This window comes from Perna viridis, chromosome 6 (assembly GCF_037379345.1).
Source record: "Perna viridis isolate PV_CMFRI_1.1 ecotype Kerala chromosome 6, ASM3737934v1, whole genome shotgun sequence".
NCBI lineage: Eukaryota > Metazoa > Mollusca > Bivalvia > Mytilida > Mytilidae > Perna > Perna viridis.
In genome coordinates this window covers 42,249,612-42,275,636 of record NC_142450.1, presented here as the reverse complement: position 1 = coordinate 42,275,636, position 26,025 = coordinate 42,249,612, and the positions used below count along the sequence as shown (strand labels likewise).

At 33.2% G+C, this 26,025-nt stretch overlaps 1 protein-coding gene across 1 annotated transcript in view; it reads right to left on the bottom strand.

Moving 5' to 3' along the window:
* Window positions 1-24,760, bottom strand: part of LOC148615039 (E3 ubiquitin-protein ligase rnf213-alpha-like) — a 124,648-nt gene extending 99,888 nt beyond the window's left edge. The window contains exons 1-13 of the mRNA XM_088589642.1: window positions 24,590-24,760; window positions 21,314-21,649; window positions 17,201-17,515; window positions 15,132-15,272; window positions 14,512-14,652; window positions 13,709-13,837; window positions 13,148-13,203; window positions 11,209-11,264; window positions 10,701-10,841; window positions 6,771-6,958; window positions 5,082-5,374; window positions 2,318-2,568; window positions 515-751 (exon numbers count right to left, since the gene is read on the bottom strand). Of these exons, the coding sequence (XP_088445768.1) occupies window positions 515-751; window positions 2,318-2,568; window positions 5,082-5,374; window positions 6,771-6,958; window positions 10,701-10,841; window positions 11,209-11,264; window positions 13,148-13,203; window positions 13,709-13,837; window positions 14,512-14,652; window positions 15,132-15,272; window positions 17,201-17,515; window positions 21,314-21,614 (2,249 nt within the window). The 5' untranslated portion in view covers window positions 21,615-21,649; window positions 24,590-24,760. The remainder of the gene's footprint in view (window positions 1-514; window positions 752-2,317; window positions 2,569-5,081; window positions 5,375-6,770; window positions 6,959-10,700; window positions 10,842-11,208; window positions 11,265-13,147; window positions 13,204-13,708; window positions 13,838-14,511; window positions 14,653-15,131; window positions 15,273-17,200; window positions 17,516-21,313; window positions 21,650-24,589) is intronic.
* Window positions 24,761-26,025: the final 1,265 nt, after the last annotated feature.

Genomic DNA, 26,025 nt, shown 5'->3' with positions numbered 1-26,025 from the left:
CCTAGAACGTACATGAATAATGAAGACGCATTGTTCGAAGAAAGAACACGTATAGTAGTGCCTTAAATGGAGATATCATCGTATTCCGTTATAAATAAAAGATAAGAAAACATTCATGACGATTTTTGTCTGTCTATTTAGTACTAACTTAAGTTGTCAAAAACGTTTAAGGAGTGACTGTTATATTTTTTCGGAGTATGAAGAAGTAACCTCAATCACGTGGTGTACACTAAATAACCTGCGTAGCAGATTATGTTCAGGTGAACTCCACTGGCATTGAAGTTATTTTAAATAGACAAACACAAATTTAACAATTCCTTATAATTTAACTTAGGATCAAAATTCAACGAGTAAATCATTGCAAAAGGTTGATAATGTCACAGTCATATTCAAACTTTGATCTATGAGATGATGGACGAAATTTTTCAATAAACCAGAAAGCGTGTTACATCTGAAATAAAATTGTTTAAAAATATCTGAAATATATTAAGCGTCATAAATAAATCGGACTTACTCTGTAAAACCTTCATTTTTAAGCTTTTCCGCCATATTTTCAAAACTGTAATGACTTTTTTTTGCAAGTCCCCACCAGGTTGGTAAATCTGAGCTATGCTGCACATCTAGGGGAGTTTTCTCACCAGGAAAACACTGCCCATTAAGAAAATGGATCAATGGTGCACAGCAGAGCCAATGCAAACCACACTGTTCAATAGCAATTTTTGCAAATTCAAATACGGTGATCGGCAAATACCTGCAATTTCAAATTAACACAAAACACTAAAATTTGAATTTACAATACAAAGTTCATTACATGTAAGAAATGTTCTTATTTTTTTAACAGTTTATAAGATTTACCCTGAAGCAAAACAGTTTATAAAAAGTGTGAACTGTCTCAAACCTGGTTATCGAGTATTTCAATTTTTGATTGAGTCAAATCCAAATTTTAAGATTTTGTTCGTTATAAAACCTTATCGTGTTTTGGACTATTTGAAACTGGAAGTACAAACTAGTCGACGTTAATGACGTCACAATACCAAAGCAAGTTATACAAAATATCTTGCATTGTAAAAAAGGAACAACCAATCAGAAGACTTGTTTCAAATTAAATTAAATTCTTTGACTGTAAAAAATGTTAAAAATTGTTTTCTCTTCTTCTTTATTGTCATACCCTCTAATAGTGCTTAAAGTATTTTCATGAATAAACATAACTTTAAATGAAGAAAGAAACTAATTACTAACGAAGGTTTGATTTATTCTTTTACAAAGGCTCATGCAAAATCAAAATCTGGGATGCACACAAACACGCTTATCAATGTCAATGTAATTGATACTTAATAGTTAAAACGTTCTGGAACATTTTCACTGATTGCATTCTTTATAATTTTATTTTTTTCAAAAGTAGAAATATATTTTTATACACATACACATACACTTCGTCGTATATTTAGATAAATGATACTACAAAAATCATCTCTTCAAAAAGTGGATGGTTGTAGTGTATCCATTTGCACCATGATAACTGATTTTGTTCAACGTGTCATAGTTTTCCTTTTCTCTTTTCTCTACCCTTGACTTGACTTTTTATGAGCAACTCGGCGAGTGTTTCTAAAAACAAGCAGAGAACGACTACCCTTCCAGTGCACCTATTCCATGTATAAAGTGGAGTCCGAGTTGCCAACACTGAGAAGACAATAACACGATCAAGAAATTAACATATATTTAGACATGCAAAATAATGTTGCCTTGCTGTGGATTTGTGTCAAAAAAACTGAAACCACCTAAAATATTTTTCCAAAACCATATTTTCATACATTTGAGTGAAGAGAATAACAATACTGAAAAATATGTTTTTGTACAAGCGTGTAAGGGTCTTTTTCAATAATTCATTACATGAAAATGTTGAAGATGTAATGTGTTTAAGTTTTTGACTTTGTAAGTTGGTTAATTATTTGAGAACAAGAGCGGCATTTGCGGTATTTAATAGACATTGTTTAAATACTTACCCTTACCTTGGTCTCTCAGGTTTTGGTGGCGTCTTGGTTTCTCATTTACTTTTGTTATTTTGTACGTCTTATTTCGGTTAATTCACGTTCTTTGTTGTGTATGTGTCAATTTTCTAGTTTTTACCCGTGGATTATATTCTTTTTTAATTTCCACTAGTATTTTAGCTACCTTGATTCCTCTTTTAAGACTTAGGACTTAAGTGTTATATCTTTTGTTTACTAATGCTATAACTTTGGGGGTGATAAATTAGACAAATAGTCATAAAAAGACATATATAATCAAAAAAATAATGCTTTTCAATTTTCATTTTTACCTATATGTCCTAGGCAAAGCATCTTTAATTCGAGCAAGATCCAACTGCAGTTTATCAGCATGCAATCCGGGTAATAAAGCCAGGCATAAAACTTTCCATTCATCATATTCAAAATAAGATCCTAGTGAATACTCGACAATTAGGTATATGGTGGTCAATGCGTTAACCATTATCATACTTTGCTCCTCTTCACCATATCGATTTTTGTGGGTGAATTCTTGAAATATTTCTTTCAACCTTGACGTAAAAGCCTTAAAAATAATTAATTGTATTAACTCACGACTTCGTCTTTTGCATCTTCATAGGAAGTATCATCCTGTTAGAGTTTTCAGTAGACAAGCAAATACATATTCTATTATAAAATTCTGCCATCAATGACCAAACTAGAAGGTATAACATTCAGTAACCGATTGAAAACAAATTTGAAGAACAAGTTCTACAAAGTAGTGGTAACTTGATCGTATGCGTACGGACGAGGTCATACGAAGTTTTGAAGGATGTAGTATAGTTCTATCTATGCGTATAATTTGGGCAGTGAACTAATGGTGGAATTCAATGTTAAATCATTATTTTCTGTTTGTTTGTTTGTTGGGGTTTATCGTCCGAGCAGCAATATTTCAGCTATATTCAGACGATCCATTATTTTCTTATTTACTTATAAGTTACTTACGTTTGAAACATCTAAACATATGAATTAAGTGTAAGATATATTAAAGAAATGGCATGTACTTGAGAAAAACACGTAATGTCGAACAGAAGGTTCGCGTAAAATAAAGTTTCGTTTTCTCAGTAATCAAACCTACGTACACTTTTGTTATTTGAACAAGTCCGTTTTCCCTCATGTCTCTTTGCAAATGAAATCAACCTACAGGTATGAGGACACAATTAATTTCGTAGTGCATTTCGACAGACCCATCTTAACATATAAAAAATTTCCACCGCTTCAAATTAAATAAAACTTCACCATTATGGATACATGTATTAAAGCATATTTCTATAAGAGTGCCAGAAAAAAATCACCATCATTTTTCCAACTTTGCTTCAGAGACCCCGTAGATATGAAGTGAAATAGTAACCAAGGGAACCAAGGTTATAGCGGTAATCAAAAGAATGTAATCCAGGGACAAAGACCAGACATGGAAAACAGACATACACAACAAAGAACATAAAGTAACTAAAATCATACATACAAAGTAACAAAAGTAAATGAGCAACTCGGACTCCATAAAAACTGGGAGCATGAACCAGGTGCACCGGTAGGGTAAGCGTCCTCTGCTTTTGTAGAAACACCCGCCGAGTTGCTCATAAAAAGTCAAGTCCGGGGTAGACAAACGAGGAAAGGCAAACTACGACCCGTTGAATAAATCAGTTTTCATGGTGCTGATAGATACATCATAACAACGATCCACGAGTTCATGATGACGACCATAAAACTTCTGTAGTGATGACTTCAATCTTGTAGCAACATAACCCTGTTTCAGAAGCCTATTTGTTAAGAGTTCTAGCGCGATACAAAAAGTCTGCGTAGTTTCGGCAAGCTCTGGCATAACGTATGAGTTGTGATATGAACACTCCATACGCAGGAGCTGAAGGGTTGTTGCCACAGATGAAAGGAAATTTGACAATTCTAAATGAAAAGTCATCACGTTTGTCGTAAAGTTTGGTCAATAGTTTCCCTTTACCATCGATTTCTAAGTGTTTGTCAAGATATGAGGCCGACTTCACACTGTCTGTAGTATCCTTTATCTCAAGTTCTTTTGGGTAGATGCGATGACCACTGCCAAATGTCCTTAATTTTGACCTTCTTCCATATTAACAAATTACAACTTCCAAATAAAATTACGGAACAAAAAAAAACCTTTGTAAATTTTGATTTCTGCAGTAAATACTAAGCAATAAAGTTTATGACAGCAAAGAAAAAAATCAGGAAGAAACACACTGAAAAAGGAACTATACTCGTATGCAACGAAAAGTCAATGGGAATTAATTGTGGTCATATATTCAAACAAATAGCATGTAAGTAACAAATGTGGTCGATCAGTTTTCTCTTCCACATAAAAGAACTTATTGAATAGAAGGCAAAAGGAGTGAATCAATATACCAGACCACATAAATGTTTTACACGTTAATTCGCAATAGTGGTAACCGAAACCTGACATGTACATACATGTCTGTACAGCCTGATTTGTGTTTTGTATCAATTACAATACAAATGTACTCATCATAATGTCAGAACAGATATAATTTACAAAAAAAGTTTCTTTTTTTCTTTTTGAGAAAGAGACCACATGAAGGTGCAGACCATTCTTAGACTTTAAGAACATGTTATTATAAGAAACAAGTTCTCAATGACAATTTGATCACTTACTATATTCAATTAAATTTACTTATTATACATGTACTTATTCATTTGCAAGTATAGAAAATGAAATTACAGTATTAAACAGATCTTATTTTTTTTATTATTTATTAGATACACGTCCTTGAGATACAACTTCATATCAATGCGATAAAATATTCTTGCGGTGAAGTATAATTTCTTCCCATTCCAGACTCACTTCTCTCTATCACTCCTGGAAGAGTAATCAACGGAACCAAGGTTATAACGGTAATCTAAAGAATGTAATCTAGAAACAAAGACCAGACATGGAAAACAGATATGCACAACAAAGAACAAAGAAGATGGAAGTGAGAAGTCACTTCTCCTATTCACTGAATCCTTGATTATGCCATGTACACATATTATAACCTTATCATTACATACCTGGGTAAAACCTGAATCAAAATCCTTCTCAGAAACGGCATATGTGGTCTTACAGTAAAAATGTAAAAGACCATTATACAGCTGTTTGATCCTTTCGATCATCTCTTCCCCAAAGCAGCCATCTTGTTTTTTAACACCTCGCCAAAACGGCATAAAATGATCGATTGAGGTAAAATAATCGCCCAATAATATTCGTTTATGTTGTTTTGCTTTTTGACCGGTCATAAGGTAGAATATACCAGCCACACTTCTTGATGGAGGTCCCCTTACTACTCCATCGTAATGGTGGTATCCTGTAAATCAAGGAGAACAAATGCAATAAAAAATGTTTTTATTATTATTATTCTTGTACCTGAAACGACTCAATTGTTTAGTTTCATTGTGTTGCAGGTTTTGCAGGACGGTATTTTTGTCAGACGACCGATGAATGGGCAGAATATTTGATAAAACAACGATTGATTTTGAAAATGTTTTGCTATATTACGTTTCGTATACATTAACTTCATGCTCGAGTGAAAATTTATGTCATGATAATTAACATACGGCTATACTTATCCAAAATAAACATGTGCAAAACAATCATAAAATGAAAGCTATTATCTTTTTTCTTGTTTCAGCGAGAGATTTAAGAATTGAAGTTGACATCTTTGCACATATTTCACAAAGATTTTTAATGGCATTTCCCATTATTTTTAGACCAGAAACTGAATAGTTATTTACAATTTATTAAAATATTAATTATCCATTTTATACAGGTGTTTTGGTTATAACTCAATGCATTAATTAAAAACAATTAAAAACAATTTGGGCTTTAGTGAAAAAGGTGTTAAGACTATATTTTTGCATGCTTATGCACATTTCATTACACATTACTATTCATCCATTATACAAAACAGCAAGTACTTATTTTTTTATTGACTATGGTTAATAACCTACAGGATAATTTAATGAAAAGGACGAGTTACCAGGGTTTATGTACGGTTTATATAAAATATTAGGCCTTGAAAGGTAACCAGTCCAAATCACTTCGGATATTACTTTGTCATTAATTTGCAAAATACTGCCAAAACAAATCGTAATTTTTTCTTGCCAGAGGTTTTCGCCACATGATTTTACAATATAGATACTTCAAGAACAAAAGTCTATTGTATCAAGAAATTTATTGACAAAGTATGCAAGTTTGTTGAAACGTGTAGCTCATACGTCCACGCCGGATAAAACTACGAAAATCTGTTCGTGAAAAAAGTTTAAAAGTTGCACATAAAACTGAACCTTGTAACATGATTTTTACAAGTAAATGTTGTAACAGCCCGTAAATCTTACAAGTCTTTTTAAAGAAGTAGCTAAAATTTTCAGTAAATAATAGGGCCTAACTGGAAACTGCTATTGACAAACATATCCCTTCAATCACAAGTACCAAATAATGTCAAGTTTATTTATTGAGTGCGGGGAACTTGTTCTTTGCACAAGAAAAAACCCAATGTTTTCCATTCTTTACCCAAGTATTTATATAATTATTGTTTAGTTCACGATAAGCATTTAGTTATCCTATTAACTACATGATTTATTTTTAATTATTTATTGTTAGTTTCAAATACATTCAAACTTATGTTATCTTTTGATTGATTTTCCGAATAATCAATACTCATTTGGTAAGGAACATGTACAGGCAAATTTTTTGAAATTTACCGTCAATGTCACTGTAGTCGTTAAGTGAAATGGCTAGAGTTCTCCAGTTCTCCTCGTTAAGGATATATTCTTCTATTTCCAACTTCTCGTCACTTATTGTGTGGTATCTATAATGTATTTTGATGTCAAGGAATTTTCTTGGAATATAGAAAGTTCCTTTTACCTCAAACCCAACTTCTCCTTTATCACTAAAATAGAGATGTAAATAAACATAAAAAAGAGAAAAAAATCCATAATAGAAAAAAATACTTGCTGTATTCTTAAATTATTTCTACAAAAAACACTGAAAAACTCGTTTTCGTGAATCGACGCGATTGGGCTATATATCTAAAGAGGCCTCGATAATAAACATCTTCACTGAATGTTAGATGAAATGTGTTTTAGTCAATAGTTTTTTTTCAGAATTTAAACTAATATTTAATTGAAGGCTGGTGCCTGTGAAAAACATGAAAATCGTGAAAAGAAGGAACGTAAAAAAAACACAAAATCATTATTAGCAAAGTTGATTTGGGCGAACAATTATAGCAGATAAAGTAACAGCTAATGCAAGAGAGGAGGAGGGCGAGAAAAGAGCAGGACATGGACCGACAAGGTAAAGTAGAACAACAGTAAACTAGAGGTTCACAGAAGCCTGGAACGCTCATCAGGTAACGAAACTTTCATTTGTTGGGTGATTTAAAAATGAAAGCTAATTTCCGGGAAAAAAATCACCAAACGATCTGTCCAAGCTGTCAAATGTGGTATAGAATAATATGATACCATAGGCATCCATATGTTTAATTAGATTCGTAGAGTAACATTTTATGAGACCCATTTTTGGTCCCAATTCAAAAACGGTTGAGGGCACACCACCGCAAGTCATTATCCAATTTTGTTTGGTTGTTGAAAAATGCTTGGGCCAACTTTTCCGGTATTTTGTTCATATCAAAGTACTCACGACATTTAAAAACGTCACGAATATATTTTATTTTATATTTATTCTGATGGCTGGATAAAAGGAGTTATAACATAAATTCGAAAAAAAAAATACGAACCGTCCTTTCACAAATTAAGACTAATGGATAATTGAAACAAGATATATGATATAATAAAATATTCTTATATAGCTTCTTATCTAAAAATACTCTAAAACGCCTAATAACATACAAAATATATCAATAGTAGTACAATGAAATGGTAGAAAAAAATAAAACATATTTACAAATTAAGGCTAAACACTAATAACAAATCCCATAAATGAAGAAAATCAAAATCAGTATTATGAAAATAAACTAAAACATCAAATAATAATAAAAAATTGTTTGAAGCCGTTTTGTGTTCATTTAATTGTTAACTCAGGGAACAAAGTAGAATCCCTAGCATTAATTGCATTCTGATGTCTTATTGTGTCAATAGATCTTGAAAGTGTAAAGATATACCCCTCTTTACTTAATTTCGAGAATGATTTATTTACAGTTTTTCTACTCATTGTTATTGAGCTGCTCTTATTGATCAACGGTTAACATCCAAATCTAGGTCCTTCAGTTAATGATTTAAACAATGATGATAATAGCGAATATTCCGATTCTGATCTCTCCAGTTTGTGCGAATTACTTTCCAATTTTGTTTATGCCTGACTCGACAGAGCTCCCAAACTACCAAAAATCAATTCGAAAAGATAGGGGTGGTTGTAAGAAAGGGGGAGGGGTTGCTGTCTATGTTAATGTAAACATTCATGCCATTCTCCCATTTCATCTCTGGACTGAAGCAACTGAATATCGGCATCCCCTTTGCTTAGAAACGATACGCTCATTTTCGATGACAACGAAAAGGCGAATGAATTTAATCGTGCATTTTTGAGACAGATCTTGAGGATGTCTTCCTTAACCTGAACAGAATGAACATTAGTAAGGTTTGCGGTCCGCACCTCATAAATCAATGCTTATTAAAAGCTAGTGCTCCGGTATCAAAAACGCAGCCATGTAGACTTTTTAACTTGTCGTTGTCTAAGGCAGTATTTCCTACCGATTAGAAAAAGCGAACTTTACGCCGATTTATAAAACTGATAATGCCATTGAGGTAAAAAACTAAAGGCCCAGTTCATTGTTAAATATTATTTCAAAGTGCATGGAACGATGCGTCTACGAAGATCATAGTAGTATTTGTGATATAAGCAAAGCGTTCGATCACGTATGGCACACGGGTCTATTGTTTAAGCTAAACAATTATGGCATTTCGGATGGGCCTTTGGATTGGTTTGGTGATTATCTGAGTGGTAGAAAACAACGCGTCTGTTTAAATGGAGGCTTCTCTGAGTAGACATCCATTAACGCGGAAGTACCGCAAGTTTCCATCTTAGGTCCTCTATCATTTATCATCAAATGAGCAACTCGAACTCCACTAAAAACTGGGAGCGTGGACCAGGTGCACCGGTAGGGTAAGCGTCCTCTGCTTTTCCAGAAACACCCGCCGAGTTGCTCATAAAAAGTCAAGTTCGGGGTAGACGAAAGAGGAAAGGAACACAAAGACACGTTAAACAAATCTGTTTTCATGGCGCAGATGGATACACCGTAATTATCCACGAGTTCAGGATGACGACAATAAAACTTCTGCAGTGACGACTTCAATCTTGTAGCAACATAACCCTGTTCTAGAAGAAGCATATTTGTTAGAATTCTATCGCGATACAAAAAGTCTGCGTAGTTTCGGTAAGCTCTGGCATAACGTATGAGTTGTGATATGAACACTTCATACACAAGTGCTGAAGGGATGTTGCCACAGATGAAAAGAAAGTTGACAATTCTGATTGAAATGTAATCACGTTTGTCGTAAAGTTTGGTCAATAGTTTTCCTTAACTATCGATTTCTAAGCGTAGGTCAAGATATGAGGCCGACTTCACAGTGTCTGTAGTATCCTTTATCTTCGGGATAGATGCGATGTATCAAATCCCCGAAAGTAGGATTGTTTAAAGATAATACGTCATCTACATAGAGGAAGCTGAGATTAAAGGATCCAGATAAACGATATACTTTCTTTCGGATCAGATCATCCATAAAGTCAGTAAGAAGAAGAGCACAATTTGTTTCCATTGGAATGCCGATCGTTTGTTGAAAAACGCGTCCAGCACACTGGACAAATATGTTGTCGATTAAAAATTCCAGCATTTTGTAAACATCTTCTTATGTAGATTTGGAAAATGATTTGGAATTATTTCTTACAAAGTATTAGGAGTCTCTACCAAGAACTATTTATTTGTATCTAGGTGTACCATTTTTTGAAAAAAAACAACGTTGTAAAACGTTTTTAAGTTTTAAAAAAGCGTTTACCCGGATTAAAGCACCTCATCGACGGCGGTTAGTACTTGATGGGTTTACACTTTAAAAATGTATTTGTCGTACATCAGACATTTATTGAAATATGGTGACCTCATATGGGACAATAACATAGTGTAGAAAATCAGAAGAAGGACGACAACGAAGACTCTTTCAAGATATAGAACCTTCCCGTGTGGCCTTCGGTTGGATGAAATAAATATTCTAATTGACGACAAAGACGACGACAATGGCAACAGCTGACTTAGTCGTCCACCTGCTGAGCATGTACGCTTAATTAGAAGCAAAGCAATAAAGACCCTAAATCGCTCACCTAGAGATTTTCGATAATTATTTGAATCATTGGAATAGGAAGTTTATCATTTTAAATGATCCCTATATCTACATCATTCCTGCTATCCGCTTTGCTACCTAAGCCACAAATGAAGACATCATGGTCAACAACCCTGTAAAGTTAAATAATTGACACCTTGGGATTCAGAGAAATAAATAGCAAATTAATGTCAAAAGAGGGCAACATGGGTCAAAAGATTGTTACACAAATACACAAAATACTTCTTAATAATAATTCAATGTTAATTAAAACTGATATTTATACATGTTAATCAGGTGTCATACCTTTCATGGAAAACTTCATATTTTAGTCTTTCTGATTCAACCTGGATGTAAGCTGTACAATTCGTTTTGAACATGGAAGGATGAATTATTGCATGAAAGACAACTTTAACATCTAAAGATGATTCACGTTTATATTGAAGCCTGTAATAAAAAAAAATAATGTACTTATCGTTCTTTATTCAAGTGTCTATATCGATAACGATAGAAAATATTAGTTTTAAAATTTTAGGCATTATGCCAGTTGTAGATCAATGGATTCTGAAAACACGTGCGATTTTTTTTCCAAATATCGTGGAGTAATAATACAAACTTGTTAAAAGTATGTAGGGGCTAGAGGTTGTTAAAACCAGAATTCGGGGATTCAAGAAAAAGAAACGATGGTTTAAAAGAGCGTTTTAATGTAATAAGTAATATAAATGTGTGTTTGAACGACGTGGGTAACACTTATCCCCCAAAAAATCTTTGAAAAATACTACAAAATAAGTATATTTAATACAACGGAAGTTACATTGGTTTATGCTGATCTTCTTCTGTGGGTTTCACTTCTAATCTCCATACAGTTTGCTGTGAAATTAACAAAATACAGTAGAGGAATGCCATAAAACGGATTGAATGTACATATATGTTACAAATAATATATCCCGCAAATTAAACAAATCTACAACTAATAATAATCTTATTTCATCTGTATTAAGATGTGAATAATTTTTTTTCTAACTTTGCTTTTCCCGGTAGGAAACAAAAACTTTGACCCCATTATCTTTCTGTCCCATCCCATATTTCATCATCATTTCATGTGATTTAATAATTTACTAAAACACATTAATGTGTTACAATTCATCGTTTCCCTGTGGAAAAAAATGTTGGCAAATGGCTTTTATCACCGTAAACTTTCACCATCCTTTCAGCTTAATAATTTGACAGTTAAATATAAAGTAAATTAAATTAGTATGCTTTATTACACTTTATTACAAATGATTGCCTTTGTACACTAAAAGACTGATATATTCGGGAAAAGTAAGCGATGAACTGACTTAATTTGAACACAAAAAGGGAAGGAATACAAATTGATAATTTAAAATTCGAAAGATCAGTTCAAGACTATTATCTAAATATAATAGCATTAAAACATATGATTTTTCAACACTGTATACTTCTATTCCCCATACTCAGTTAAAACGCCGACTTAAAAACATTATACATCGTTTTTTTCCAAAAAAGATGGTACACCTAGATACAAATATATAGTTCTTGGTAGAGATTCCTCATACTTTGTAAGAAATAATTCCAAATCATCTTCCAAATATACAGAGGAAGATGTTTACAAAATGCTGGAATTTTTAATCGACAACATATTTGTCCAGTGAGGTGGACGTGTTTTTCAATAAACGGTCGGCATTCCAATGAGAACAAATTGTGCTCCTTTACTTGCTGACCTAATCCTTCACTCTTATGAGGCTGACTTTATAGCTGATCTGATCCGAAAGAAAGAATATCGTTTGGCTAGATCCTTTAATCTCAGCTTCCGCTATATAAATGACGTATTATCTCTAAACAATCCTAATTTCGTGGATTTGATACATCGCATCTACCCCAAAGAACTTGAGATAAAGGATACTACAGACACTGTGAAGTCAGCCTCATATCTTGAACTACACTTTACGACAAATGTGATGACTTTTCATTCAGAATTGTCAACTTTCCTTTCATCTGTGGCAACATCCCTTCAGCACCTGCGTATGGAGTGTTCATATCACAACTCATACGTTACGCCAGAGGTTATGTCATCATGAACTCGTGGATCGTTATGGTGTATCCATCTGCACCATGAAAACTGATTTATTCAACGGGTCATAGTTTTTCTTTCCTTGTTTGTTTACCCCGGACTTGACTTTTTATGAGCAACTCGGCGGATGTTTCTACAAAAGCAGAGGACGCTTACCTACCGGTGCACCTGGTCCATGCTCCCAGTTTTTACTGGAGTCCGAGTTGCTCATTTGCTTTTGTTACTTTGTATGTATGATTTTAGTTACTTTATGCTCTTTGTTGTCTGTTTTCCATGCCTGGTCTTTGTCCCTGGAAGACATTCTTTTGATTACCGCTATAACCTTGGTTCCCTTGATTACTTTCTTAAACTGTATTTTCTCTTATACTCTCAAAGAAAAATATATAGTTGTGTCAATGTGTCAACCACAAATTTAAAAAAAACTCAGCAGAGAGAAATACTTGACTGTACTATTACAGAAATCACTTAAACAACAAATACTTAGATTGGTTACTTAATGAACGATTTCGTTGGCCTTTGGTGTATAAAATATTTAGACCATTGACTTAGTGCTCAATTGTGAAAATGCCTGACTTAATAACAATAAGTGTACACTTATTTAAGCTAAAGACTAATATAAGACGGTGTCTTTGTTGAATTTGTAATTTCAACCACAATTTACTTTTGTAGGCTGGCGCTCCATTATCAATTCTTTATCAGAAATTTCTGAGTGGCCACCTGAAAAATTCAATTTTATTACCACAAACTTCATCACTATTTGGTTTGTTAATCTTATAACTAACGTATTTACCGGAATATGATCAAAACTGACAATACAATACAAAATACAAAAATGCACCAATACGGGATTTAGCCGTCCAATACGTCTTATTGGCATAGTTTAAATCCATATTGACCTAGGGCAATATAATGTATTGGACTAGTTAATTAATATTCTTAAAAATATCAATATATTCAACTTTGTCTTCTTTCGAGTTTCACCTGCCTCATATTAGTAGCTGCCCACTGGTGAATGAAACTATTTCAACGTCTATTTTTATTTGTTCCCATGTTTAGTTTGATAAGAATAAGGGTGTGTTTATTCTGAATACAATATCAGTGGCTGTTCTTTCAGATTAAAATTTACAGTTTTCATTTTAATCCATATTCGCATCTTCCTGTTTTTTTTGGTTTTTTTTTGTTGTTTTTTTTTCTATGTTTTCTCCTTAGTACTTATTTTTACCTGTTTTAGCCTGTCCTTCGCCAATATTCACCTCATTATTATTTTCATAAATCTGTTCTGTTTTGAATTGTTCAGGCTTGTTAACGTGTCCTGTGATGACGATTTCGTTTTCTTTTGATAACTCAGCATCTGTAGTCATAAGCGATTCAAAGCAGTCTATCCACCAGGTGGATTTTGGCAAGACATCATTAGAAATAATGAACAATATAAATACATGTAATATGAAATTCTTTCAATTACAAATACTTTGCAATTACTTCCAAACATGTATGGAAAAAAAATCTATTTTGTACCAGAAGCACACTGATCCTAGATCTATGAATTGTTAGAACATAATCCGGGAGTATGTTGATCAAAAGTAGTCAAAATAAAACTGAGCAATGTCTACTATAAAATCATATTTTACTTCAAAAGTGTATAAATGTTGTTTACAAATGTGAGTAATTTGCGTTCATGCTGTCAGTAAGCAGAAAAGGTAAAAATGCGGATTTGCATTTTTATTCTTTGAAGCAAATTTTGTACAGATCATCGCACTATTAGTAAAACGACTTTAAAAACCATTATGTTTTCATGTTTAGCAAAGGGATACACCATTAGTAAATCATTTGTCCTGGGAATTCACACTTTGAAATATTACTATTTTTACATGTAAAGAAATGGAAACGTTAGCAGTGGCAAGTGAAACCTTTACTGCTAAATGTTAGTTGCATTCTACCAATAAGAAAAACTACGGGAAATGCACCATCCCAATTTGGAAACCATTTTACAATATAATAAATCAAAAATTATCTCAATAAACCAACCTGATGGTTTAAATTTATCGTCATGGTCATGTCCATGATCTTGTGTGTTTAAATTTTCAATTGGATCACTTGAATCTCTTTCATGTTTGGAATCTTCAACCAAAGTCTTTGTATCGTAGTGTTCTGGTGGAACTTTTCCAACTAAGTAATCATATACATGTTCTGTTTAATCATTGTGAGGAAAGCAACCTTATTTTTGAATATAAATATAACTATGTAGCAAAGTGTGTGAGCACTATAAAAAATGTTAATATGTTCATTATAGTAATACAAAATCATTTAACTCATTGCAAGGGTCCATAAACTATATAGTAAAATAGTGAACCAGTTTAATTTTAAATATACCTACTCAATATATATAAATCAAAGAAAACAGAAATTTGTGATAAATCTGTGACCGCTGATTTACCGATTGTGACGCAATAGCATGCAAATGTTATTTAATCACTACTGGTATATTCAAGCCGCAATGGAAGAGGGGGTATAGCGTAATGTATAAACTAGATTTGACCCACCATATCGTTTGAAATGCCTATACCAAGTCATAACCATTACGGTACCAGCTGCACATACTAATAAAATGCTTGTTTTTTTTAATTTAAAAACAACAGACGTAATACCTTTCGTTTTTATCATTTCTTCATTGACTTCAACACTTTGAACATGTTCGTTCTGATCTGTTAAATATTTTTCATCATCTACCTTAGATTCTAAAGCTGCCCTTTCTAAATCGGCTTTAGTTGCGTTTCCACTGTGTATCACTTAAAAAACAGGGTAAAGCAAACCTTAATTGGATAATTAGGGTAGAACACAAGAACACATAGACCATATATATATATCAGTATAAAATAAAACATGACCAGAGTTTTCTAAATCTGTAATTTACACTAGCGCTTTCATGTTTACAAACAATCTTCAGGTGTGTACAGATATCGGTATAATTACTGTAGCTAAGTAACGTTATTCTGACGTAAAGTTCTTTTCTTTAATTTCCCTTAAAAGGTCTTCAAAACTGTGCATTTTGTAAAAAGGAAATATTTTAAAACCACTGTCACTGCATTCATCTAAATGCTTGCTCAATGGAATATTTCTGTATCTTGGTTCCCTTATTTGCTGACGGTGGACGGTCATACACTGTGTTAGTGCGTTTCCGGTTTGACCAATATATATTTCCTGACAGTTATTACACTGTATACAATAGATGAGATTGGTGCTCTTGCATGTCATGTTTGCATTGGTGAACATTTTATTCCCATCTTTCATAACCAATTCTTTTCCCGTGTGTATATAACTGCAAGTACCGCATCTACTGTCATTGCATTTCGATACTGTATATGTTAATGGGTTAGTAATTGAGTCAAAGTTTGCACGGGTAAGTAAGCGTTTTAGGTTCGGCGGTTATCGCTTACTTGATAGAACGATGTCGTTGTTTATAAGATTCTTCAATTTTTCGCACTGTGCTAGTAAAGGTAAATTGGAACGGGAAACCTTAAATATATTAGTATTGCAAGGATTATGGGTGACTACAAATGGAATTGTACTATTATCATTCGTGTCATTGTTCCTAGTTGCTCTTAGTTCTTCGATATGAATCTGCTTTGCTCTCTCAATAGACCCATCGATAAGAGTTCTCTCTTTTGAGAAGAAATTCTGTCAATTCCGCCAATTTATCGTCTCTATTATTTAGTTCCGTAGAAACGGTGCAAAGTTTGCGAGCTAAACAATAAGGAATGTTTCTTTTAGTGTGTGACGGATGACATAATTTGAAGTTAAGATATTGATGGGTGTCGGTGTCTTTGTAATATATATCGATTGATCATCGAGCTTTACGAGGATATCCAGGTAATGATTTTTTATTGATTTGTTTCTTTTGTAAATTTGATAGATGGATGAAAATTATTAAGGACAGTAGTAAAGTCCTCTAATAATTACAGAGATATATATGATGATATATATCATGATGAAACAGTCATCTAGAAATCGGAGCCATGAATTCTCAATGTAATTAGCGATTTCCACGCCATGTTTGTCTTCCATAATTTGATATAATCTCTCTATAATATGCTACGCTGGTAATGGGATTTTTAGAACAGGATTATATCAAATTATGGAAGACAAACATGGTGGTGTGTCTATTTTCTCTATCTAGTATTTATCCTTGGAATGCATTCTTTTGATTTTGGCTGGAATCTTGGTTCTTTCATTTCTTCATTAAAATCAAATCGATTTTCAATATCGGATCTGTTAATAATTGTGGTAGCAGACGGGTACGTTAATGGGTTCAATTTTAATGCATACTTCTTTCTACATGTACGTCTGTTTCATTGAATGTAGCTAAGTATACCAATCTAGATATGTCTCTGTGCAGATGTTGCATAAATTCCTATTATTATCCAGGTATGCCCACCGCTGAGAATTTGATCAAAATCATACAATGGAATTTTTGGGGTTTTTATTCAACATTTATGATTCATAGATCAATGGCGTAATAAAATCAAAAGTTCATGATAAAGTCACACATTAAAACTACCTAATATAATAGTATTATGACTGTCAAATATAGTTTAAGAAAAGCACGTAAGTATTTTATCGTTTTATTTCTTGATAGGGATATCAATAAAAACCGTGACGTTAATTCTGTGTAATTTACAGTGTAACTATGATAAATTCATTTCATATCATAGCTTACCATCTTCAAAAGATGTTCCACATCCTGGACAAAATTTGGCAGTAACGGGAATCAATGTATTACATTTCTGGCCTTGTCCATTTGTCCTAGTACAAAGTGTAGGTGCCTTTTTAAACATATCTGAAGTAAGTTCGTATCCACATTGATGGCAATACCTGTCGGAGTCACATACAGTGTGCTGACAAGATGGACAATGTGATTCGTTGAGTCGACTAACTACCTTGCTTCCACAATCAGTACAGAACTTTTGCCCGGGTGAAATTTTAGCTCCACACGATGTATTGCTGCATTTCATTACGTCGTCTGTTGCGATTACTGCAATGAAAACGTTCACTTTACTCAAGTATAAAGTTACTGTAAAAAGTGTACTAATTGACACTATAGAAATTAACAAAATTGCTTGTTTTAAGTCTAATTTAAAGTCAAAATATTTTAATTAACAAATTTCTTATAGTAAAATATAATGTATTCAATTTTGTTGAAAAGTCATAACTGAACTCAGGATTTGTAACAATATTGTGCATCAAAAGTATACTTGACATCTTAGAAGCAGTTCGCTGACCCTCTTCTTTTTACTAAAAAGCAAACAGTATATTTATATAGAAAAGTCAATGAAGCCGGATCGAAACTTCATACTAATTATTTGATATGTTTGACCTCGTTGTCGGGAAGATCTTCGAGTATTGTACTACCTTCCTGTGATTGTTTACACATAATACACAGAGGGCTATATGTAAAATATGCAATCAGCATTTTTTATTTTGAAAAAAACCACAGAATCCAACTTATAAGAATAACAAGTCGAAACGACTTAAAAAGACTTTTCTGATTAGTTTTTTTTTCATAGTTGCTTAAGTAATTGTTATGTTTCAGAGTAGTAAAGCACGAATGCTTCGAAAAACAAGAGACCCTCAAAGAGCCTGAATCGCTCACTTGACAAACCATACCCTGTTAACTAAGTAAGTAAGGGTATCATGTTTTGTTACCATGTTTGACAAAAAACTGCTGAAAAAGAGCATATATTGATGAATGCTGTAAGTTCAAAAGAGTACCTAAGGCACTGTGCCTTGAAAGTGTTTTAGAACCTCTGGAAAAAATTTGCGCAGGGGTCCCCGTTATTCCCCCAGGTCTGAGGGGGCATTAGTACAGTTTACATTTGCTGAAAAAGAACAAAAAGTTAAACCATGGCTATCACCATTCATATCAGGAGACCATGTTTACTATATAAAACAATTAACGTTGAAATCAAAGCAAGTATAAAAATTAGCGGGAATAACCGCCCAGAACGATCTTTCGTTATCACCATTCAACTTAAAACACTCAGTTTCCTGAAGATGAAATTTGAGCAACTAGAGGAAATGGTCGCAAAATGGCATCAATTGTGAAAATGACCGCCTTAAAATAATTTCAATACTGCCAGTCAACTCAGAATAACATGCCCATTTTATGGGTAGCTGTCTTTTCATTATTCTTCTATAGTTGAGAAAAAAAATCAAAAAAGCATTTTGATCCCTATGTTCTCTTTTTAGTAACAGCTGCCATGTTTTTCCACCGATCGAAAATCCAAACGATCATTTTGTTTGTGATACCATACAAACTGTAGTACAAGTACTTGCATTGAATTATGTACGGTAGTTTCTGAGGAGAAGATATTTGAAAGTAATGACATCAAAAACAGCAAAAAATGTCAAAAAAGAGCAATAATTCCATCGTGGGTCAAGAGAATTTCACCACAAATACATCACAGAGAGATCTCATCATGGTGAACACTTTTATCCGGTCAGAATTTGGTTAAACCAAATGGTTTTAGAGATACATGCAAAAACCTGCTGCCTGACCCCATGTTCTATTTTAGTACATGTAACGGCGGTCATGTATTTTAACAGATCAATAATCCAAACGATCATTTTGTGCAGGATACTCTAAGGAACAATCATTATAAATTTCATCTAAATCCATTCAGTAGTTTCAGAGGAGAAGTTGTTTGAAGAAATGTTAACGACGACGGACGCCAAGTAATGGCAATATTTCCCATGGCCTATGGCCAGGTGAGCTAAAAAAAATTTGAAAGTTGACAAATTTCAATTGTCGACGCATGATAAAAATTTCCTTCATAGACATGCGTAATGAAATAAAGTGGTTTAAGTAAGTTTGTCCAATCAACACCTACACGATTTCGTATTATACTTATGATTATTTATTTGTTGTCGTGTATTGCATGATAGCAAACATATGAAATACTACACAAAATTCACAATATTCTTACTTTTAGAAAGAACTAATGAGGATAGTTCAAAAAAGAAGATATTTATTGACAAAACAAAGCCAGGATCACTAAAATAAAACAAATCCAGACGTACAGTTCAAAAGAAATAATGTGTACACTCATGAATACAAAAAAGTACGAATCCCTGAGGTACACAAAGGAGTAGTTCCTGCATCTAACAAGTCATCACCTTGGTGCTCGTTGAAAGTTAAGTGAAAAGAAAATGAATATATCCATTTAAGATAAGGGACATTTACTGACATATTCCTTTTATATTTGTATATCAAAAATCCATGGCTCTCAAATGGAAAAATGAACGGATATGGTGAAACATAGTGAACGCACCAGCATCTAAAACTAAAAATTGTAAATACCTTCAGTGTTCACCATAAGGTCTTAAACAAATATAGACACACCTTTCAGCAAGCTCTGAAAGACCGGACCACATGGGTAATAAATACAAGGTAACATTTATAGGGAAAAATGGTCTGTAATCATTGAAAAAATTACGACAAATCTTGGCAATCTATAAATTATATAGACAAAGCTGCAAACGGAAGCAACGTACAAGTCAAATTGGGGGCTATTGTAGAAAGTACTTTCGTATAAACAAAATTAGAACACCACTAAGATCTATCAGTCTGTAACATATATACATTCTGACTAACGGATGAGGTCGCAGTTATTATTTGTTTAGTCTCGGCAACATAATAAGTAATTTTGAAAAAAAGCGACAAAATGTATTGCGTACCTACCAAACGTCAATGCAAAACATAAATAACGTTTTCAATGGTTACTGCTCTTCTAAACTGATATAATAATTGCTGTTACTATACATATTTCAGTGATGGATTATGATTTGCAAAAATGTAATTTAAGACCTGACATGAATAGCTAAAATATTGATAAGTGTAAGACAAAGATTTTTTTACAAACGATCCCTACCTAATATATTTTTGTCTTTTATTGTTTTGAATTTCTATATTGTTTATATAACGTGTTGGATGCAAGTCACTCAGGTCCCCGTGCAGGTCCGGGTGTTAAAAGAATAGGCCTGTAGCAGCGCTAAGCTTGTCATAAAAGGTGACTAAATAGTGCTCAGAACCTAGCCTAGTGCCTAGCCGGGGGGTAGGGCGCTCTGCTCACAGAGCAACTGGGATGTGTGCCCCAGGTGGTGGAATGGGGTACCCCTGACGTGTTACATGCTGGGGTTGTCAGGCTGTAATACGAAAAACCTGACCGCAAACCATAGTGGTGCACCGTGTTGGGAAAGATGCCACGTTCCTCGCACGTTAAAGAACCCTTCTGTGGTATTCTTCCGGAGTAGGAACCATAGTGCTCCGCCACAGGAGGCTAAATTGCCCGACCCTACCCACCTCTCCCTATTTCAAGTGGCAATCAAAATTTGTCGACCCCATTGTCCTTGTGTCCCATCCCTTTTTCATTTCATCATCATTTCATGTTCATTTTGTCATCCATTTCATGTTCATCGTCTGAATATAGCTGAAATATTGCTGCTCGGACGTTAAACTCCAACAATAAATCAAGTCACTCAGGTAGATAAATATAAAAGACGTTGAAATCCCATATATTATGTAATGGTTATATACCATGTAAAATATAGCATGTTAAACATTTTGAAGTATACTTTTATTTTTTTTATTAGTTGTTAAGATATGATACATAATAATTTATAATATTTGATTACAAAATGTTGATTGGTGCTGCATTATGTTTCGGAAATGTATTTTTAGAAAATTTGTAGGGACATCGCAGGATTCCAACATAGACTAAAATGTGTACTAAAATAGAAACATTTCTATATTAAAGTTGTCATGTTGTCTTACCTTTTTTAACTGATGTTCCACATCCTGGACAAAACTTGGCATCACCAGGAATCAATGTTTCACATTTCTGGCCTTGTTCATTTGTCTTGGAACAAAGTATAGTTGCTTTCTTAAAAAGATCTGAATCAAGTTGGGATCCACATTTTAGGCAGTACTTGTCGGAATCACACACAATTTGCTGGCATGCTGGACAATGTGCTCCTGTAGGTTGGCTTTGAACTACGACATTGCCTCCGCAATTTGAACAAAACTTGTGTCCGGGGAAAATTTCAGCTTCGCAAGATGTGTTATTGCATTTCATTACGTCTTGTAAATAAAGTTTAGATGCCTTAATATCTAAGTAGAATAAAAAGAATAAAACCTCAGAAATCATAGAATAAGGACATACGTAGTTAAGTGTTGGCCTTTACCGTATTGCAAACATGACGTTTAGACCACCAGAATTAAATTACTTTCAATCGGACTTCTCTTGTTTCATTTACGCTAAAGTTGTAATTGGTGAAAACCTGTCAAATATTTCCTAGTAGAGGACGAAACCCTCATAATGGCAGTCAATGCGAATTTCCATTTACTCTTTGACATTAGAAGCACTGAGAGCCTGATTTCATTCTGACAGGAAGTTGACTTCTAATACAAAATATAGTACAAAGCAAGGATCATTTTAGATTCGTATAACAGTTTTATGTTGCTACAAGATTGAAGTCATCACTACAGACGTTTTGTGGTCGTCATCATGGACTCGAGGATCGTTATGGTGTATCTGTCTGCACCATAGGAGCTGGTTTATTCAACGGTTCATGGTTTTCATTTCTTCGTTTGTCTACCCTGGACTTGACTTTTTATGAGCGATTCGGCTGGTGTTTCTAGAAAAGCAGAGGACGCTTACCCTGCCGGTGCACCTGGTCCATGGTCCCGGTTTTTTGTGGAGTCCGAATTGCTCATTTGCTTTTGTTACTTTGTGTGTATGATTTTGGTTACTTTATATTCTTTGTTGTGTGTGTCTGTTTTCCATGTCTGGTCTTTGTCCCTTGATTGCATTCTTTTGATTACCGCTATGGCCTTGTCAAGTCCGGGGTAGACAAACGAGGAAAGGAAAACTATGACCCGTTGAATACATCAGTTTTCATGCAAAATGCAAACAGTTTGAGGTTCACGTGAATTACAATTTTTGAAACAGTGCCATGAGTTTCTTTAATTCAATTTGGAGTATGAGTAGGCTTAAAAGAGATTTAAATGCTTTATAAATTGTGAGAGATTTCCATTGGAATTATGATGTTCCGGATTTACTGCACTGGTTTTCATAGTTTGGGATTAAGTATCATGTTAGTAATAATTTTCATTTGTGTTATAGTATGGGATTTAGTGCATTGAGTTTGATAGAAATTATAATTTGGGATTATAAGTGCAATGATTTTCAATGAAATTTAAGATTTGTAATAAGTGTTATTTACATTGAAACTTTTTTGGATTAAGTGCAGTTCATTGAATTTTCCTTTATTGGATTATTTAAGTGCAATTAAATAGTTTGGGGATTTAGTGTATTTTTTTTAAAAGTGCAATGATTTTCATTACCATAAAATGTAGTTTTGGATCTTGTGCAATGCTTATTTTTTAGTTAAAGATTTGGATTAATTGGTTTTTTTCATTGGAAGTACAGCTTGGGATTACATGCAATGATATACATGTAACTGGAATCATATGGAGAATATTTCTTGTTTCATTTTAATTGTAATTGCTGTTCTGGATTAAGTGCTATGATTTACAGGTCTGATTTGAGTGTTTTATGTGAAAAATGATTTTATTGGAATTATACTTATGGCTGAAGTGCATTAAATTTCATCAAAACTATATACACTTTTTGTACATGTACATTTAAAATAATATGAAAACGTGCAAGAAATTTATAATGATCCGAACTATTGTTTAAGTAGATACTTTGAAGGATTATATTTCAATGCATATATTTAAATAAACAGTAGTCAATGGATTCAGCTTTGAGATGGGACAATTCAAATAAATAGTAGCATAACATTGTAACTTCAAGCTATTGCTCATTCCATGGAAGTGTCACCATTTTACTTTCATTTGCCTTTTCATATTTGCTATCCACTTGGGGACCTGTGAGTTTAAAGCTTTTTTTTTCTTGGAAAAATATAAAAAATATTCAAACCAATAGTTTTCCACATTAGTACTTTTCCTGTGTTAGCAAGTACAAAAAAATACCAATTATGTAAAAAAAAACAAAACACACATTAAATTCCAACAAAACACATTGTGAGTAATATTCACAAGCTGAGAAAATACCATATGATGTGAAACATAGCCAGCATTGGATGCCTTACACCTAACCAGGTAAATTTTCATGGGTGAGTGGCTACCTTTTCATCACCTCTTACAATAGCAACTGGTCAGTTTAAATGTCCCAATAGCTTTGTCAATCCTTTGTATTGTTCAGTAGATTGGTAACAAAAGAGTGTCATGGTTGTAGGAAAGTCACTGTAAGCTTTTCAACAAGATAATTTCGAAAATGCCGAAAACATTTAAAACAGATACTTTAAATACATAATCATTAAAAACAATTAAACAGGATGTCAATTTTGTTATGAACGGAGTGAAGGATTAACTATACAAAACGGTATATTTATATAGGTATCTTTAATAAAAGTGTTCATTGTCCTGAAATCAAGCCAATGTCCAAAAAGACATGGTTATCACTACAGTGATGCAATCTTTTGATATGAGCATTTATCCAAAGTTTGTTTGTTCTTGTATTGAAGTACATACATCACATGGAAGGTTGTCAGAATCTTTCTTCAGCGTGCTTTTAGAAAAAAACCGTAATTTTCAGAGATGGGAAAGGTCTAATATGAAACGAAGGATTTGAGCACGCAACATCATAGTTTAATAATATCAAGTTGTGAATGCAGCAAAGCATTAAGAACAACTACTCGTGGAAATTTAATTTGCTTGTTTTAATTAAAACCTTTTAAATTGCTACCTTCTGTTTTCCTTTAAATTGTACTTTTTGCAATAGTGACTTACATAAACATTGCATATAAAGTCTTCTACTCCTGTTTGTAATTTGATTCAACATTTACAATGGTCTCAGTTTCAATTTTTTATCACCCCATAACATTACAAATAGTAAAATACTGAGCTATTTAAATCGAACAACATTTTTATCTTAATTAACGGAAAAAAATAATTCAAAGCATGAACTTTTCAAAAGTCAACTATTCAAAATAAATATATACAGAAAACATATATAATACTAACCATTTCTGTTGTCAGTGTACACAATGAAAACGGCCTAGTTAACCGAAACTGCTTCATTCATTGGCCAGCTTCTTGAATCACGCGCATGTAAATGGAAATCGCACCGTAGGAGGAAGCAAACTATTGATTTTATGCCTTATTTTTAAGATGACGAAATTTAAATACCCCAGTCCTAATTCCTTATTCAAATAGACAGTAATGATACATACGTGCATAACCCTTGAATGATAAATAAAAACACTGGCTATATATCTACAACGAGTTTTTAAAATTAAGTATTGTTTCTATTTAACTGTCTTGTCGGGACATAAAGGTGTAGGGGCATTAGGTTATGAATATGGCCCAAAAAATAACAACTTAATTTTGCTACGATAATTCATTGTAAGGAAGTCGCATTGGTGCAACAATTATATGTTTTTTAACATAACAATTGTTGAATAAGGTAATTTTTTGTTGTTTTTCAATTGCATTTTCATCGAAAAACTAGGTCCTCGCCCAAGGTACAACTTTTTTTTCATATATGATAAAACTATGTGATATGGATATATACACTAAATATAAATTATATCTTTGATGCAGACACCACTTTCAGAAAATGACCAAAAAGTACGAAGTGAACAGAATTTCAGAATTTTGATAATCTTCAGGCAATTAATTTAATCCTTTAAATGCAAGAATTTTCATAAATCCTTGTATTTTCTCATTTGTTATACAATCATAGTTCCAAATTTACGATTAACACTTTCAACACTTGCTGCTTAATTTTCATAAGTATTTCAGGCCAATAAGATACCTTAATGTTTCGTCTCCTTTTTGTCAGCGCTTTAAGTACTCCTGGTCTAAAATAAAACCCAATTAGCAGTCATGTAGTACACATTTTACTTGCTGGACATTTTCCAAATTCGACGCGAAGGAGTTGTCACCTACCGATAATTAATAAAAGAACAACGAAATGTTGTATTAAATGAAAACCAAAATCGATTCCAGTATCAAATATGTGCATACTTTATGAAGCGTCTTCTGTTACTGTGTTAATCTAAAAGATAGAACAGAAATTTTGATCAGGCTTGTCATAAATATCCATTCTGTACATTACAATATAGGAAGACCGGTAACTTTAAGCTATGAAATTGTACCCAAAACTATCAAATCAACCTTAGTTTCACTTCATGGCAATTCAATGTCTTAAATGTCAATTTGGCTGATATTAAATTGATAACTTATCTATCTAAAAACAAAGTTAGATTAACTTCGACATTATGAAATCAACATGAAGCTTTTAGTACTAAGAAGATTAAATGATAAACGTCTGGATGATCCTACTGAATATTTGAATATATTTTATGCTGCGTGCTGTTCGTTTCCAGAATCATATTTTGATGACTGTGAATAACTCAGATTTTGTAACAAAAAATTTCAGCACACACTGAGAGACT